Source organism: Stenella coeruleoalba (assembly GCF_951394435.1).
Source record: "Stenella coeruleoalba genome assembly, chromosome: 15".
In the NCBI taxonomy this organism is placed as follows: domain Eukaryota; kingdom Metazoa; phylum Chordata; class Mammalia; order Artiodactyla; family Delphinidae; genus Stenella; species Stenella coeruleoalba.
The window spans coordinates 12,466,386-12,483,200 of NC_137161.1; the positions used below are offsets into that span (position 1 = coordinate 12,466,386).

The following is a 16,815-nucleotide window of genomic DNA, read 5'->3' on the forward strand; positions in this document are numbered from 1 at the left end:
AGAGGGATCGTCCCTTCACATCGTCTAGTGCGGCAGGTGAAGACACTTGTCTAGCAGTTTGCTGATTATTAAGGTCACACAGAGCAGCCTAGACTAGAAGCCGGGTTTCCAAAGGCCTTGTGGGGGCTGGGGGTGTATGGAAGGAGGCACGGGCAGAGCAGCTGCCGCTTGATTAGTGACTGGAGAGCAAATAATTTCCTCTGAGAAAGGTTGGAAAGGGCAGGCTCATCTCATGGGAGGCATAGAAGTTATAAAGAAAGAGAAAAAGAGAAGAAGGAAGGAAAGAAAAAGGAAGGGGAAAGAGAAAAGAGGGGGTAAGAGAGAGAACGAGAGAGCCGTGCGTCTTCCTTCCCAAGGTCGTGGCAGCGCCCGAGGGCACCCAAAGGCCTGGGTGTCCCAAAGGCAGGGGCTGGGGTCACCGCTTTCTTCCCGGGGCCGGCGGGGGCGCGCATGGTGGGGAGGGCTTTCTCCTGCGCGGCTCCGCTGCCAGCTTTTCCAACAGGGTGTTGACTCAGCCCGAGCGGCGGCGGCCGGCGACCGGACCTGCGTGTTTGTGCTGCGCGCGGTGGGTGTCGCGTGTGTCGGGGTGGGAGTGGCGTAGCCCGCGGCGGACGGGGGGGCGCCACGCGTCCGGGCGCGGAGTTGGTGCGTTGGCCGCGGCGGGCGCGCTGCTTCGGACTCTCGGGGCTCTGCGGGGACCCTCGCGGAAGATTTTCGCCCAAGAGCCCCGGACGCCCAGCTCAGGCCAAGCCGAGCTTCCGACGTACCAGCCCAGCGCCGCGGCGCGTCTCCAAGGGGCCCAGTGCGCGCACGGAGCGCCTCTGCGGCCCGAGCACGGCGTGGTACTTGGCAGACGCTCCCTTGGCGGCGGGGGAGGCGGCGGCCTGGCCAGCCGTCTGGGAGCCCCGAGGGCCGCCCTCCTCCCGCCCCTCGTCCTGCCTCCGCGCGCTGCCTCCGCCCCCGGCCCGGGCCGCCCGCCCCCAGTCCCGCCTGCTCGCCCGCCGCGCCATGCGCCGGGCCCGCCGCTGAGCCCGGCCCGCCGGCGCGCCCCGTCCGGGATGGAGTGCCTGGACGCCTGACTCGCCGCTCGGCGCGACCTCCGCGCGGGGGAAGGAGCCGGTGCCGCGCGGCCGCGCTAGGATGGAGGTGCCCGGCGGCAGCGATCCCAGCGGCGACGGGGCTGGGGACGGTGCCCACCTGGACCCCCGGGCACCCGGCGCCGCTGCGCCCATCTCCGGCCAGTGCGCGGCCGCCCGGGAGTCGGAGCGCCAGCTGCGCCTCCGCCTCTGCGTCCTCAACGAGATCTTGGGCACCGAGAGGGACTACGTGGGCACCTTGCGCTTCTTGCAGTCGGTGAGTGTAGCCCGGGGAGCGCGGGGACAGCCTCCGCTCCAGCCGCCAGCCCCGCTGCGGAGCTCAGGGGCCTCCGGCGCGGGGTGGTTCCCACAACCTGTGGCCACGGCCCCCGGGCGGCGCGAGAATCACCTCAGACGTGGGGAGGGCGGCCTCCTCCAGAGCTGGGCTGTCGCCTCCCTGGCCGGCCCCGACCCGGGGTCTCCCTCACTCCGTTTCTCCCCACGGCACGCTGTCCTTTTGTCTTTTTCTTTCCCCTTCTCCGCCTTTCAAATAGTTTTAAAATTAGTTACATCCGTGAGGCAGGGTCTCTGGGAGCCAGGCGCCGGGAGCTTGGGCTTGCGTTTTTTTCCCCGGGGATTTCTTCGCCACCTAGTGCATCACAGACTACTCATCTAGGACGGACCCTAGAAATCCTAGAGCCCAGAGTCCCTAAGCGCCCAGTAGAGTAGGATAAAACCCAAAGCCCGGAGTAGGGACAGAAGTCGACAAAACCTCGGGGTAGGACCCCTCTTTCCCACGCACACGCTTTTGCTGGAGCTTGGGGACAGTGGGTTTCGAACTCACGACTCCGAGGTTCAGTCCCATCCTCCCCATCCCCAACTCCAAGTTGCAAAACCACAGCGTCAGATGCTGTAAAATAATTGACCACTTATTATGTGCCAGGCGCTTACATTTGTCATGAGAAGGTTGAACCTTCACAAGTGGCCCATGAAGTAGGGACGAATATTTCCCTCATTTTTTAGATGGGAGAGTTTAGCTCCAGAGAGGTTGAGTAACTTGCCCAGAATCAAACAACTGGTTACTTGGGGATACCGGATTTTGAACCAGGGCAGTCTGAGCTAGTGCTCCAAACCCCTATTCTCGGCTGCATTTTTTTTTCTTCTTCTTCTTCTTCTTTTTTTTTTCTCTGTGAGAGGGAGGAAGGGGCCACTTCCCTACTCTCCTAGGAAGTGAGAAAAGTGGCTAGGGGGTGGGAGTGGGGTGAGCCTTGCTGGAAATTAGGAGACTCCGAGGGCTTTAATCTCCAAACCTCCTACTGGGACCTCATTTACTCCCTTCTCTGCTCTAGGAAGTCTTTTAATCCTGGTTCAGGAAGGGCTGGTTGCGGGGGTGGGGCGGGGGCGGTTGATGTTTCCTTCAGAAACCCCAGAGCCAGGCTCTACAGCTCCCAGTCTCCGGGGAAAGAGGGAGACTCTGGCATCCTCTGGGGTCCCCCGTGGCTTGGGGGTGCAGCTGAGGCTGTGTGAGGTCCGAGTTTTAACTCAAGGAGGACAGAGCCCTTCTCTCTGTGAAAAGAGGTGTGTGTGTTGAGGGGTGGATGGGCGGGGAGGAGAGTTGTGCAGAGGCATTGAAAACCATTTGGCTAAAGGACCCTTCTAGAAAGGCCTGTGAGAATGAGGCAGGGTTGGCCTTTCTTTCCCATTCCTCCCTCTCTCACAGTTAAAAAGAAAAGAAAAGAAAAGAAAAGAAAAAAGAATTTGCTCAGTTTGAATTAAAGATGTAGACAGCCCTGGTATCTCTGAGCAACGTCAGATTCTAGGGGACTCCTCATTTCTCCTTCTAGCCACTCCCTGCTTCTCAGTCTGGAAGGGAAAGAGGAAAGACAAGCCGATTTTTATATTAATAGGAAAGAAAATATACATCTTCCTCCCACGTCCTTGCTCTGGACGGTGTGGTGCCTTTCAGAACAGATAGAGATGGCATTTGGGTTCATTGTGGTTTTAAATTGTCCATGTGTAGAGTCTGAGGAAGCTGGAACGATGGAAATTGATTGGAATCAACCATCCTTATTAAAGAAACAGAAAAAAAAAGATTTCTCTACTTCCATAGTATCTCCTTGACACTTTGAATTTGCTGAGCTCATCAGTTTTTTGTTTTTTTGTTTTTTTTGTATTGACCTGTCAGTTTTGAGATGAGCTGGTTCTGACTTGGACATCTTGGATCAGTCGTGCACATGTCCTGGCCTCAAATGAGGGAAGGGGAATCCAGGCTTTCTTTCTGCCATGTCCTTTTGGGTGTCCCCAAGCTGGTGCCAGAAACAGACTGGTTGTGTAACCCGACTAGCGGTACCTCGTTTGTGAGCTGTAGGAGACCTCTCTTGTTTGGCTCCATCAGAAACGGTCCCTAAACGACGCAAGATCTTTCAGTTTTGAAAACCCAGGGCTTAGAGCTTCACGAACTGCTAATTACCAAGGTTTTCCATGGCAGCGAGGCTGGCAACTTGCAGGTTGTGATTCTCTCCTGTCTTCCCACTCTCTCCTCCCAGCCTTTATACTTACTGAGGGCTTGTTCCCACTCGGAAGAATGCTGGGTAATCCCTCCCTGCTTTTAATTCCATGTGGCAGAGGCAGGTCTCGAAGGGTTGCCTTGGCCTCCTTGTGTCCCTTGCTTTAAGGTCCTGTCGCCAGTAGAAATGAAGTCTTTGGGGTAGACTGAGCATTGTGCGAAATGCGGACAAGCCAGTTCTAAGCTCCTGCCCTCGAGGAGGGCCAGGTTCTAGTCAAAGGTGGCGAAATGGGTGTTTACAGAAATCCAAGTATGAGGCTGGGCTGGAGCCAGACTGCTTGGGGTCGGGTCCTTGGGCTGTGTGACCTTAGGCAAGTGGCTTGACCTTTCTGAACCTCACTTTCCTCATCTGTGAAATGGAGAATGATAATAGATCTTATAGGGTTTTTAAGAGGATAAGTGAGTTATATAAATATATATAAAGCACTTAGAACAGTGCCTAGCAGGTAGTAAGGCATTTCTAAATATTAGTTATTATCATTAATTGTTATATGATAATTAAATATTACAGATGATTATTATTAAATATTAAAGATGATTAAGATGATAGGATTCTAGCATCTAGCAAGCAGGAGTAGTCAGGGAGGGCTGCTTGGAGGAAGTGAGATGTGAGTCAGCACTGAAAGGAGGACAGGAACTCTGAGTGAATTTCCTTTTGACCATCTACACTCCGGAACCAGTGGTTTTGTTTGGTTCCGGGCCTGGGGCTCTCTGGTTCCTCTAGAATCTCCCCATCATTGCCCACCTCCTTCAGGAACTGGATTGCACCTCCTCCCCTATCTCCGATGGGGACTGATGACTTTGGTGCCGTATTTTGTGTGTTTATTGAAGAGTCATGGAAAGGCAAGGACAGCCCTCTTGTATGGATGCTGGATCTCTCTTGGGGGACCCCATAGAGATTGTGGGAGAAAATGCCCCGGGTTTTGGCTGAAACTTGGATCTCAACATCTAGAAGCCCCGGCTGTGTTGGGTGCACTGTGTGTACTCTTGGGCAGTGTTAATAATGATAATAATAATGGCAGTCATTACTGTGTAGGAGCTGACACTGATTCATCATTTACCCTTCTATCAACTCATTTGATCTTTCCAACACCCCTATGAAGGAAGTGCTGTCCTTATCCCTATTGGCAGATGAGGAAACTGAGGCATAGATAGTTTAAGTGAGCTGCCCTGGGTCATGTAGACAGCTGCCCACCCCAGAACTCATGTTCCTAGCCACTTCGCAGACTACCTCTGGCTTATAAAGGGCTTGACACCTGCCTTATTAGGGTGGCAAAACTGGGATTCGAATCCAGGTCTCTGTGACAATTACCCTCTGCCTATGCTTCCTCTGGTTACTTCCCCTCTGTGACTCCTGTTCTCTCTTCCGCACAACGGGCAGAACTTAGAAGAATGGAAACGTCAGGCTGCTGGGTTCCTCCTTTGCACTCTGTGTCTGTTCATGGCGTGAGGGTTGAATGTGGGGCTCTGGAGCCAGGCTGCTGGTGTTCAAATCCTGGCTTTACTCCGCACCGCCTGTAGGTGGCCCTGGGCAGGTCACCAGCCTACTCTGTGCCTCAGTTTCCCCGTCTGTACAATGGGCATAGTACAGCACCTGCTGCATCATAGGGGTGTTGTTGAATCCTCAATGAGCCTGAGGTTAACGCTCTTAGCACTGTACCAGGCACCAGTAGGTGCCCAGAATGCTCTGGTGGCTTTTGGGGGGATGTGCAGCAACGGGGGGCAGTTGAGGTTGTCTCTTTGGGGCTCAAAGTCTTCCCCCTTAAAGAAAGGCCGGGTGAGCCTTGAACCCACTTGCCTCTTGGTTGGATTGGTTTGGGGTCTCTGCCTGCAAGCGGGGTGGGGGGTCTGTCGTCAGGGGTAGGTGCCAGTGGGTCCCCTGATGGACGTGCCATCCAGCCTGGGCGGATGAGCTGAGAGACTCCTGAGAGATGAGCTGAGAGTGAGTGGTCAGCAGCCCCCCCTGAAGGGCTCCCGTTGGCTGAGGACAGAGACCTGTCACTCTCAGGCAGCCAGAGGGTCTGCCTGAGCTGGCTGGGCCAGGGTCCCTGAGGATCAGGGGGTGTGGGCAGAAGGCTCCCAGAATATCTTCTGTGGTTCTGCTTTTTGGGGTTAGGAGACGAAAGCTTTTCTTTTCATTGGAGCTCTGCTTGCCGAAACAAGAAACTGTGTGGTTTTGTGTTGTCACTATTTTTTTTTTTTTTTTTTAAGATTTTTGTAGTCCTAGTCTGACACTAGGGAGCAGTGCTGGGGAGTGGGGACGGGGGGGTACGTTTTAAATTCCGCGGTCACTGAAACAGAATGACCTAACCAGTGATGTGGGGGTTTTTCACAAGCTTGTGTTGTGCAAAGTAGGATGCTAAGAAGTTCTGCCTTGGGAAAAACACTAACCATAACATGATGTACGTTGTATGTATAACATTACAGGAGTTTGGAGAGAAAGATGAAAAGACGTGTATCTTGTGAAGAAAGGCAAGCAGAAAGATGAAAAAGGAAAAAATGTTCTAAGAAAGGCTGTTTGTAATGCCCTTTGCACGTAAAATTATGCATATGTATGAGAATATATTTTTTACAAATCGCCGATGGAAGTAATTGCATTTTCAGCATGATTATTAGATGAATGTACAGCAATAGTAATAATAATTTTGCTAACATTTATGTAGTGCTAGATGTTTGTAAGCCCCATATAAAGCATTCTCTGTGTATCAGCTCAGAAGTTCCAGGTATTATTGTGCTTACCATTTTACAAATGAAACAAAAGCACAGAGAGGCCAAGTCAGTTTCCCAAGGTCACACAGCCTGACCCAGCTGGGATTCAAACCCAGGTAGTCTGGCTGCATAGCCCCCATTCTTTACCACTACCCTTAACTGCCGCAACATGGTGCTGTGTTCATGACCCAAATTACTGTCTTTGTGAGGCCTCTGGGCTGCCCAGGTGGGCAAGAATTAAGCCAAAAGGTCCAAATTATCTGAGCTTCAGGATGCTAGAGGGCCAGGACCAGGCCACTTTGTATTGGCCTGAACATTTTCAGGAAGCAAGTGAAAATTTTGTGCTGATAAAAACCTAAGCACCAGTAAGAGTTAGGTGAGGCCCATCTTTTGTGTATTGCAAACAGAGCTACGCATAGGTAAAGCCATAAAGAAATTAGACAGTTTTTCTCAGCGTGTACGTGTATAGGGAGCACCTGCTGTATATTCCGGGCAGTGTTTTAGGCCACAAAGATGCAGCCGTCAACAGGGCAAACGTGGTCCTTGTCCTTATGAGAAAGATGACTCAGGGATGCTAGAACTCGTGCATTTGAATGAGAGTGCTCTTCAGAGAAGCATCCCGGACATCCATTCACTATTATTTTGGTGTTTGCTCTTGTGACCATTTCTCTGTCACTTTAAGAAGAGATGGATGGGGTTGGTGTCCCTGGCTTCTGGAGGCTTCAAGGGGCATCTCTTTCTTAGAGAGTATCCCTCCTTTATCAAGCCAGTGAGCAGAAGAGCTGTTGGGCTTGGGGCCACACCCTCAGATTAAGAAACCCACATCCTCTCTGCTTTACAGCGCTCCTCTCTTAAAGCTTTTGCAAGAGTTGAGTCTTTGAAGTAAGCCATGCCTTGCTGCAGAACTTTACTTCCCAGATTTTTGTGATTTCTCTTCTTTTTTCCAATAGACACAGGTTCTCTGGCTGGAACCCGAGTGAGAGGTGGGCAACCAGAGTATCGTGTCCCACTGGCTTTGTTTCGCAGGCACCAGGTGAGGTCAGAGCTGGTTCTTGCCCCAGAATTTAGGAGACGTAGAACTTGCGAGCAAGCCAGGGGGTGGAGGGTCTGAGACCCCCCTGGAGGGACCCCCTGCAGCAGTTGCGGCCCCAAGGGGGAGGTGAGCCCTGGTGAAGGGTGGTGACTCTGCAGCTGGTCAGGGTTCCAACCTGAGAGTTCTGGGGAGAGAGGGCTTGGGGGCCTTCTCTGGGGATTTGTGTTTTAGCCTGGGTTCAACATCCTCCTTAAACAGGTTCACCTACAGGGGGCATTTCCAGCCCTAGTACCTGGTCTGGGGTGAATCCCTCCATCTTCCAACCTTCGGCACTATTGACATATTGGGCGGGATTATTCTTTGTTGTGGGGTTGTCCTGTGCATTGCGGGATGTTTAACAGCAGCCTTGGCTACTACCCACTAGATGCCAGTAGTATCCCCTTCCCCCAGTTGGGACAATCAGAAATGTCTCTAAACGTTGCCACATGTCCCCTGGGGACAAAATAGCTCCGGGCTGGGAATCACTGGCTAAAACCTCCTTTGACCACCAGCTCTGCTTTCAGACCATTTTAGGGCATTTACAGGCCTACATAGCCATGTATAGCATTGATGTGTATGTGTAAATGTGTGTGTGTTTACATAAATGGCATGGTACGGTTTGTTCTTTTCACTCCGCAGTGTGTCTTGGGTTCGTGGTTAAGAGCACAGACTCTACAGACAAATGGCCTGGGTTTGAAACCCAGCCCTGTGACCTTGGACAAGTCCTTTTGCCTCTATGAGCCCTGGTTTCCCCATGTGTAAGATGGTCGTAGCCCTCCTAGGGTGGCTGCAAGGATGGAGTGTAGTCTTCCATGCACCTGGCACAGCTGAGTACTGGGGCAGGGTCAGCCTCCCTGAAGTACTTGCCACAGAAGGAAGCCCTGAGGAAGGAGGGAAGCCCTCCAGCCTCCCAGCCGAGTGTGGAGTTTTAGGTTTATTTTTATTTTCTCGGCTCCTGGAGGACCAGAAGAGGATCTGCCTGCCCGCCCCTCTTTTGTCTTGTGGTCAGACACACAATCTGTGTTTACCCGCCTGGTTCCTTCCCCAGGGTGGAGCTGACAGCCGATCCCTTGTTTCTGGGCCAGGAGAGGTGAGGCTATTTCAGGCTGGCAGGACTAGGGCCACTGAAGGTTGGTAGAGGCAGGTGGCCAGTTGCCACGGAGATCTGAGGTCTTTCCTCCCCTCGCTGGAGAGGGTGGGTGGCTTCTGCCAGGGACTACTCCCAGGAGGGGTGAGGCCAGGGTCAGAGCGGGGCGTGGGCAGTCAGTGCTTTCATTCACAGATTCACTTGTTCATTCACTAAACGGACGTTAAGCACCTACTAAGTGCCAGACACTGGGCTAGGTGTTGGCATGTGGCCAGTACAAGATGGACAAGGTTCTTGCCCTCATAGAATCTTCAGACCGTACAAAAAGAGATCACTTGGGAAAGTGACAAGAGGTGTAATAATGATAAACTAATCCACTGAGGCCCTGCTGTGTGCCAGGTGCTATGTGAATTATCTCCTTGAACCCTTGCAACAACCCTCTGAAGTAGAGACCATCATTATACCTATTTTGCAGGTGGGGAAACTAAGGCCCAGAGAGGTTGAGTGACTTGCTCAAGTCCACACAGTTTGAGAGTGGGTGCACCAAGGAGGAAATAAAATGGGGATATGTTGGTGACAGGGACGGTGGCATCTATTGAGATGGGGTGGTCAAGGGAGGCCTCTCTGAAGAGGTGGCATCTGAGCTGAGTCCTGTGGCAGAGAAGGAACCAACTGTGGAAAGAGTCGAGAGAAGTGTGTTCCAGGTAGAGGGAATGGCATGTGCCAAGGCCCTGAGGCAGGACCGTGTTTGGCTTGTTTGAGGAATAGCAAGAGGCCAGGGTGACTGGAGGGGAGGGGAGGTTGGCATGGGCAGCGGGGGCCTGGTGGCATGGGCCTCACACACATGGTGAGCAGTTTGGGTTTGAGTCTTAGTGGGCTGAGGAGCCCCTGGGGGGTGAGATGGCTTCCTGCTTCCCGGGAGGGAGGGGGCACCCCTTGTTTTCTGTTCAAGAAACTGATTTGTATGATTAAAAACTGTTAGGTGGCACCTTGGACTCCACCCTCCACTCACAGCTGTCATAACAGCACTTTATCTGGTATCAGCTCCCACCCCTGCCCTTGGGGGAAAAAAAAAAGTCTTTTTCAGACCCACTTCACAGATGAGGAAAACTGAGGCACAGAGGGTAACTTGCCCAGGGACACACCATCTGGAACTGGCCATCGCCTCCTCTGCTCTCACCCTTGCCTCCCACGGTCTGTTCACCATACACAGCCTGAGGAGTCTAGTTAGCACTTAAGTTAGGTCATGCCGCTGCACCACTCAAAGCCTTCCTGTGGCTGCCACCGCCCTCAGAGTAAAAGCCACGTCCTTAGAGTGGCCTGGAAGGTCCTGCATGTTCTGCCCCTGTCACTTCTCCCATCCCTCTCCTAGTCATCTTTTTTTCTCATACAGTTTTTTTTCTTTAATTGAGATGTGATTCACACATGGTAAATTTTACCCCCTAAAGCGTACGATTCTGTGGTTTGGGGTCTATTCACAAGTTGTGCAATCATCACCGCCATCTAATTCCAGAATCTCCTGTTGCTCTCATTCCCTCCCTCACTTCCCTCCAGCCACACTGGCCCTTTCTCAGATGCACCTGGCATGCTCCTGCTTCAGGGTCTTCTCACTTGTTCTTTCTGGAATGCTCTTCCTCCAGTATCCCTGTGGCTCACTCCTTCAGGCCTCTGCTCAAATGTCATGGTCTCCATGAGGTTTTTTCTGACCAACCCCCACTTCTAATTTGAAATTGTACTCCACCCTCACTCACCACTTCCTGTCTCCTTTTCCATTTTAATTTATTTAAATTAAATAAATTTTTAATTTTATTCTCTCTCTGGTTTTTAATTTATTCTCTCTCTCCAGCACCAAGAACAATGCCTAGCACATAGTAGGTCCTCATTAAATACTTGTTGAATGAAGGAAAAAAAAGCCTCTCTTCTGTATACATGTTTATATATTTTTTAAATAATGTGATTATCTTGATTTATATAACTGCTAAATTTTGTGTGTGTGTGTGTGTGTTACGTGGGCCCCTCACTGCTGTGGCCTCTCCCGTTGCGGAGCACAGGCTCCAGATGCGCAGGCTCAGTGGCCATGGCTCACGGGCCCAGCCACTCCACGACATGTGGGATCCTCCCGGACCGGGGCACGAACCCGTGTCCCCTCCATCGGCAGGCAGACTCTCAGCCACCTCGCCACCAGGGAAGCCCCCTAAATATTTCTGTGTGGACTTTTGGGGCCCAGGGTCTGGCCCAGACTGTCTGGGTCTGAATTGTGTCTCTGCCCCTCAGTGGTTGTGTGGCCCTAGGCAAGGATCTTCCCCTCTCTGGGCCTCAGTTTCCTCATGTGTAAATGGGTTGGGACACTTTGCTCAGTGTCTGGGACATGGCCAGGCTCCAGTCAATGGTGGTCGTTCTTTCATTAAAATTATTATTATGTTTTAAATTCTTAGTATTTCCCTATTTTTTGTACAAGGACAGTTACAGGGCCTCATCTTGAAAAAAGTGCCTCAGATCATTCCTGGGGCTTGAAATAAGCAACTGAATTCATTTTGACCAAGTGACCCCTTGCCCGGGACTCCTGGTCTCTGTACTCTGAAGGCAGTTGGAAACAAGGGCATCTCTGGAAAGACTGGCATTTGGAGCTAGAAGAGAATAGCCATCTCCTTCCCTAAGGAACCCACTTAAGGATAGAAAAAAAATGGTCAACTTCTCAAAAATGCGTTAAGGCCCCCCAGCACCCCACTCTGAGATCCCTCCACAAACTTGAGTAGACATGGAATAAACCATTCCCTACTTCCTGGGTGAGGCTGTTACACATCCTGCTTCCTTTGCATTCTCACAGTTGTGCAGATGAAGAAAGTGAGGCCAGAAATGTGAGGCCACTTGCCCAGGATCACAAGAGAGGACGTATCCGTTATCTGTTGCTGTGTAACAAATTACTCCACAGTTAGTAGTTTGAAGCAGCCCTATGGATAATCACCTTGCAGTTCCTGTGGTCAGAATTCCGGGCATGATGTAATTGGGTTTCCTGCTGCAGGTCTCACGAGGCTGCAGTCATGGTATTGGCCAGGGCTGTGGTCTTGTCTGAGTCTTGGGGGCCTCTGCTTAGGTTCTTGGTTGAATTTACTTTCTTGTGGCTGTAGGACTGAAGTCCCCATTTTCCTGCAGGCTATTTGCTTGTGATGACTCTCACCTCCTAGAGGCTGCCCTCAGGTCCTTGTCATGTGCCCCCTTAAACATGGCCCCTTCCCATAACCTCATCACAGGAATGAACTCAGCTGCATGGTCCCACCTATTCAAAAGGAGAACAGATCCTCCAGGGCATGGACACAAGGGGGCAGGACACCTGGGGGCCATCTCAGGCTTCTGCTTACCACCATGGTAGGTGGTGGATTTGAACTCAGATTGATTCCAAAGTTCATGTTCTTGACCACTGTATGTTGTTTTTTCCCTCTCTGGCCCTGTCCAGGATGGACCCTGAGTGAGGTGGATTGATTGGTTGGTGGAATCATTGGGTTCATTTTGAGCGAGATGGCTTAAGTGGGATGTCAGTGGGATGCCACTTCCCTCCCTGGCAGGACCTGGTCTCTCTAACACAGACCCCTGGTATGTCTTGAAGTGATTTGCTGATGGGGTTGTTGAGGATGAGCCCGGAGCATCTGCTCCCCTAGGTCCCCTCCCCCCTCCTAGTGGGGGTTTAGGCTCAGACCTGGCCATGGGGCAGGTGCCTGATGGCTCCCTCCTTTAGGAGACATTTGTGTCATATGTTGTCACCCTAAGGGTGGGATAGGGATTGCGGCAGCCATGCTGGTTGGTATTAATTTCTATATATTGGGGCTTTTTCAGATAACTTACTATTTAGTGATTTTTAATTTAATTCTGTTGTGCTCAGAGGATATGCTCTGTGGATTTCCAGCCCTTTGAAATGCTGGTTTACGACCCAGCATACGTCTGCCTTAGTGACCATTCCCTGTGCACTGGAAAAGAATGTGTGTAGGCAGACCTCAGAGATATTGCGGGTTTGGTTCTAGACCACCGTAATAAAGTGAAGATCGCAATTCGGGGAATCACACTAAATTTTTGGTTTCCCAGTGCATATAAAACTATGTTTACACTATACTGTAGTCTATTAAGTGTGCAATAACATTATGTCTAAAAAAAACAATGTACATACCTTAATTAAAAAATAGTTTATTGCTAAAAATGCCAAAACAATTGCAATAGTAACATCAAAGATCACTGATCACAGGTCACCATAACAAATATAATAATGAAAAGGTTTGAAATATTGTAAGAATTACTAAAAGTGACCCAGAGACATGAAGTAAGCAAATACTGTTGGAAAAATGGTGCCTACAGACTTGTTCGACACAGGATTGCCACAAACCTTCAATTTGTAAAAAACACAATATTTGCGAAGCATGATAAAGTGAAGCGCGATAAAATGAGGTCTGCCTGGGCTCCTCTGTTGTTGGGTAGAATGTTCAACAAATGTCATTTAGATCAGCGTGGTTTATAGTGTTGTTCAGGTCTTCTGTGTCCTTACCGACTTTTTTTTTTTTTGCGGTATGCGGGCCTCTCACTGTTGTGGCCTCTCCCATTGCAGAGCACAGGCTCTGTACGTGCAGGTTCAGCGGCCATGGCTCACGGGCCTAGCTGCTCCACGGCATGTGGGATCTTCCCGGACCGGGGCACGAACCCGCGTCCCCTGCATTGACAGGCGGACTCTCAACCACCGCGCCACCAGGGAAGCCTCCTTACCGACTTTTGGTCCCCTTGTTCTACCAGTTACTGGTAGAAGTCTCCAACTATGGTTGTAGGTCTGTGTATCTCTTCCTTGAATTCTTTCAGTTTTACTTTAAAGTCATTTTGTTGGAACATACATGTTTATGATTGTGTCTTCCTGATGAATTGAGTCTTTTATCATCATGAAATACTGCTCTTCACCCCGATAATGCTCACTGTCTTGAAGTCTCTTTAGTCTGATATTAATATAGCCACGCCAGCTCACTTATGCTTTCTGCTTTCTGTCTCTTTCCTGTTAGCCTCTTTGTGTCTTTATATTTCAAGTCCATCTCTTATAGGCATCACAGAGCTGAATCTTGCTTTTTTATCCATACTGACAGTCTCTGCCTTTTAATTGGACTATTTAGCTCACATACATTTAATGTAATTATTGACAGGGCTGGGTTTAGGTCTAATATCCTGCCATTTCATTCTGGTTTGTTTGATGAGGCAATGGCAATCAAAAAGGATCTCCTTCTTCCCCATCCCCATTGCACTAAAGGTAAGGGGAGCAGGAAATTGAGGTTGATTGAATCCAGACTCCTTGCTGTGGCTTACAAGGCCTCTGTGATCTGGACTCTGCTCACCACGCCAACCTCATCTCTCCCTACGTTCACTGTGTCCTGGTCCCATCAGCTTTCTTTCTGTTCTTGAACTTGCTAGGCTGGTGAACCTTTTCATTTGCTGTTCCTCTTGCCTGCATCACCCTTAACTGTGCCACATCAGGGGTCCTTCCGTCTTGTTCAGCTGTAACTCCAGTGTCACTTCCTCAGAGAGCCTTCAAGTCATGGTCTCTGTATTCTTGGTTCCTGTCACTCCCTGAAATAATCTTGTCTGTTTACTTGCTTAGTGTCTGTCTACTCCCCTAGGATGTAAGTCATATGGTCTGCTGTGTTCACTGACACCCCTCCAGCACCTAGCACATAATGGGTGCTGTTAGTATGGGTCGAGGGAGCGAATGTGTGAGTGAAAGGGATCGAATGGGGTGCACTCTGTGGCAGAGGCCCTCCTGGTTCCTTGACTTTGGGGAGCATGGGCCACAGCATGGGGAGTGGCTGCAGGCTAGCACCCTTGACCTCCTGCCCCTACCACACTGGGAGGGCAGAGGGAGCTCTGTGTGGTCCCAGCCACTAGCTGATGGCTGGCCAGGCTGTCGATTGGGTGGTCTTTTAAGGTTTATTTCCCCTCAATCACAAAGGTAACAAATACAGTGGGGGCGTGTGTGTCAAAAGCCCATTCCCTTATGTCCGTTCAATTACAGGCTCTCTCTTATGGAACCAAGTGTGGTAAAAGGATGTTTTATGTATGTACCTGGCTGTGTATGTTATACCTTTCTACATATGTTCAGGGGTCTAGACGTAGAACTCCAGTGTGCTGAATTTGTGGACATTTTAATGCATTTTTTTCAAAGTTAATTTTTTGGTAACTTTTTATTTTGACATTTCAAGAATATAGAGCACCCCGTGTACCTTTCACCTGAATTCACCGATTGTTGGCCCTGGGCTACATTTGTTTTAAAATTCTCCCCTTGTCTTTCCCTTCCTCCCCACTTCCCCTGCCCTCTACATACAAACATATGCGTGCATACACACACACACAGACACACACACACACATTATTATTATTACTTTGATCCATTTGAGAGTAATTGCAGACATGATGCCCCTAAATAATTCAGCATGTATCTCCTAAGAACACAGACATTCTCTAATATAACCACAAGACACTGAACAAAATCAGGAAATGTAACACTGATGGTAAATTATACAATCCATGGGAATTCCCTGGCTCTCCAGTGGTTGGGACTCCACGCTTTCACTACCGAGGGCCCAGGTTCAGTTCCTGGTTGGGGAACTAAGATCTCATCAGCCATGTGGTACAGCCGAAAAAAAAAAAATTATACAATCTGCAATCTATATTCAAATTTCACCTATTTTCCCAAAAATGTTCTTTATACCTCCCCTCCCCTCCTTCCCCATCCCCAGTCCAGGGTCCAATCCTGGATCATGCATCATATTTCGTTGCTTTCTTTGGCAATTTTGACTGTGTGTGACTTTTAGCCTTGTGCGGGTAGTAGGAACTCTCCACTAAGACGTGGCTCTGACAGTGCTTCTCCCAGGCCACTACTTACCAGCTCTGTAATGCTGGGTAAATGCCTCTTGGGCCTCAGTTTCTTTGGCTATAAAAAGGGGAAATCTCTGTTTCTCCCCCATAGGCTTCTTCTCTGCCACACATTTTATTGGGCGTCTACTGAGTGCCTGGCTGTGTTGTAGATGCTGGTGAGTCAGCAGTCTCACCCATTCATTTCATTTTTCCAGGCAAACATCTGGGCCCCCGGGGCAGCGGCTGAGAGGAGAAGGTATGGTGGAGTAAAATAGTAGGTGTTGGGCACAGAGCTGGCTTCCAGGGACGCCCTCCATGCATTGGCCGTTTTTGCTGTCTCTGCTCTTTGTAGAACATTTGGAAAATCAAGACAAGCAAAAAGATCTCACCCTTCCAAACAGTCACTTCACCTTTTGGTACATTTCCTGCTTGCTGTCTGCGTTCTGTTTGAGCTGAGGTGTGATCACGCCGCACACACTATGTTTCGTCTTCTCTTGCCCCTTCTGTGCAGCTCCTCGTGTCCCTGCCAAGCACTCTTCGTCACTAAGCCTTTAATGGCTTCGTAGTGAAACGTGGGGCTCTGGATCTGCTCTGTCCAGGTCGAGTTGTTAGGGAACTGTTGACTGAAATCGCCCACCTTGACCAGGCCTGCTCGCCTGAGTTGTCTCGCAACCGGAGGTCCCGATAAGGAACATGGTGCCGCTGTGGAAAACTAACCGAAAGAATTCGGGAGGGGCCTAAAGAGGGACGAGACAACCAACCTCCCAGAGTCCCTCGCGCTGGAATCCATCTTGGCTGAGAGATGCGTGCGCCACGAGGAAGGATCCTGACTCAGACTATGGGTCACGCAAGGTGATTGGCCAGAGACAACACGGAAACTAACGCCATTACCATAAAACCTGAGGCTGCAAACCACGTGGCAGAGCAGTTCTCCTGGGGTCCCTGACCCTGCTGCTCTCTGCCCAGGCGCCCCTTTCTAGTAAAGTCTCCTGCTTTGTCAGCACGTGTGTCTCCTTGGACAATTCATTTCCAGATGTAGACAAGAGCCCACTCTCGGGCCCTGGAAGGGGTCCCCCATCCTGCAACAAAATCCTGGCTACTTACCGGCTGTGTAATGGTGGTCAAGCTGCTTTACCTGGGCATGCCTCGCTTCCGGAAATAGTGCCCACCTCTTAGATTGATGGGGAATTAGATGAATTAAGATCCGTAAGATCTGTAAGCTCTCAAAACAGTGCCTGGCACATGGTAAGCACTCCGTATTTATTAGCTATAATTATAATAATTATTATAATAACATAATAATTACTAATAAAATTATTATCAGTTAACCATTCCATTTATATTGGGCATTTACATAGATTTCAGCTTTTCACAATTACAGAGTACATACGTCTTTGTTCTAGTTGCCAGTTCTTTTATTGATTCAGTAACT

The 16,815-nt window shown here is 50.2% G+C and overlaps 1 protein-coding gene across 1 annotated transcript in view; it reads left to right on the forward strand.

Moving 5' to 3' along the window:
* Positions 1–541: 541 nt before the first annotated feature.
* Positions 542–16,815, forward strand: part of PREX1 (phosphatidylinositol-3,4,5-trisphosphate dependent Rac exchange factor 1) — a 198,356-nt gene continuing 182,082 nt past the window's right edge. The window contains exon 1 of the mRNA XM_079946475.1: positions 542–1,353. Within this exon, the coding sequence (XP_079802601.1) occupies positions 1,141–1,353 (213 nt within the window). The 5' untranslated portion in view covers positions 542–1,140. The remainder of the gene's footprint in view (positions 1,354–16,815) is intronic.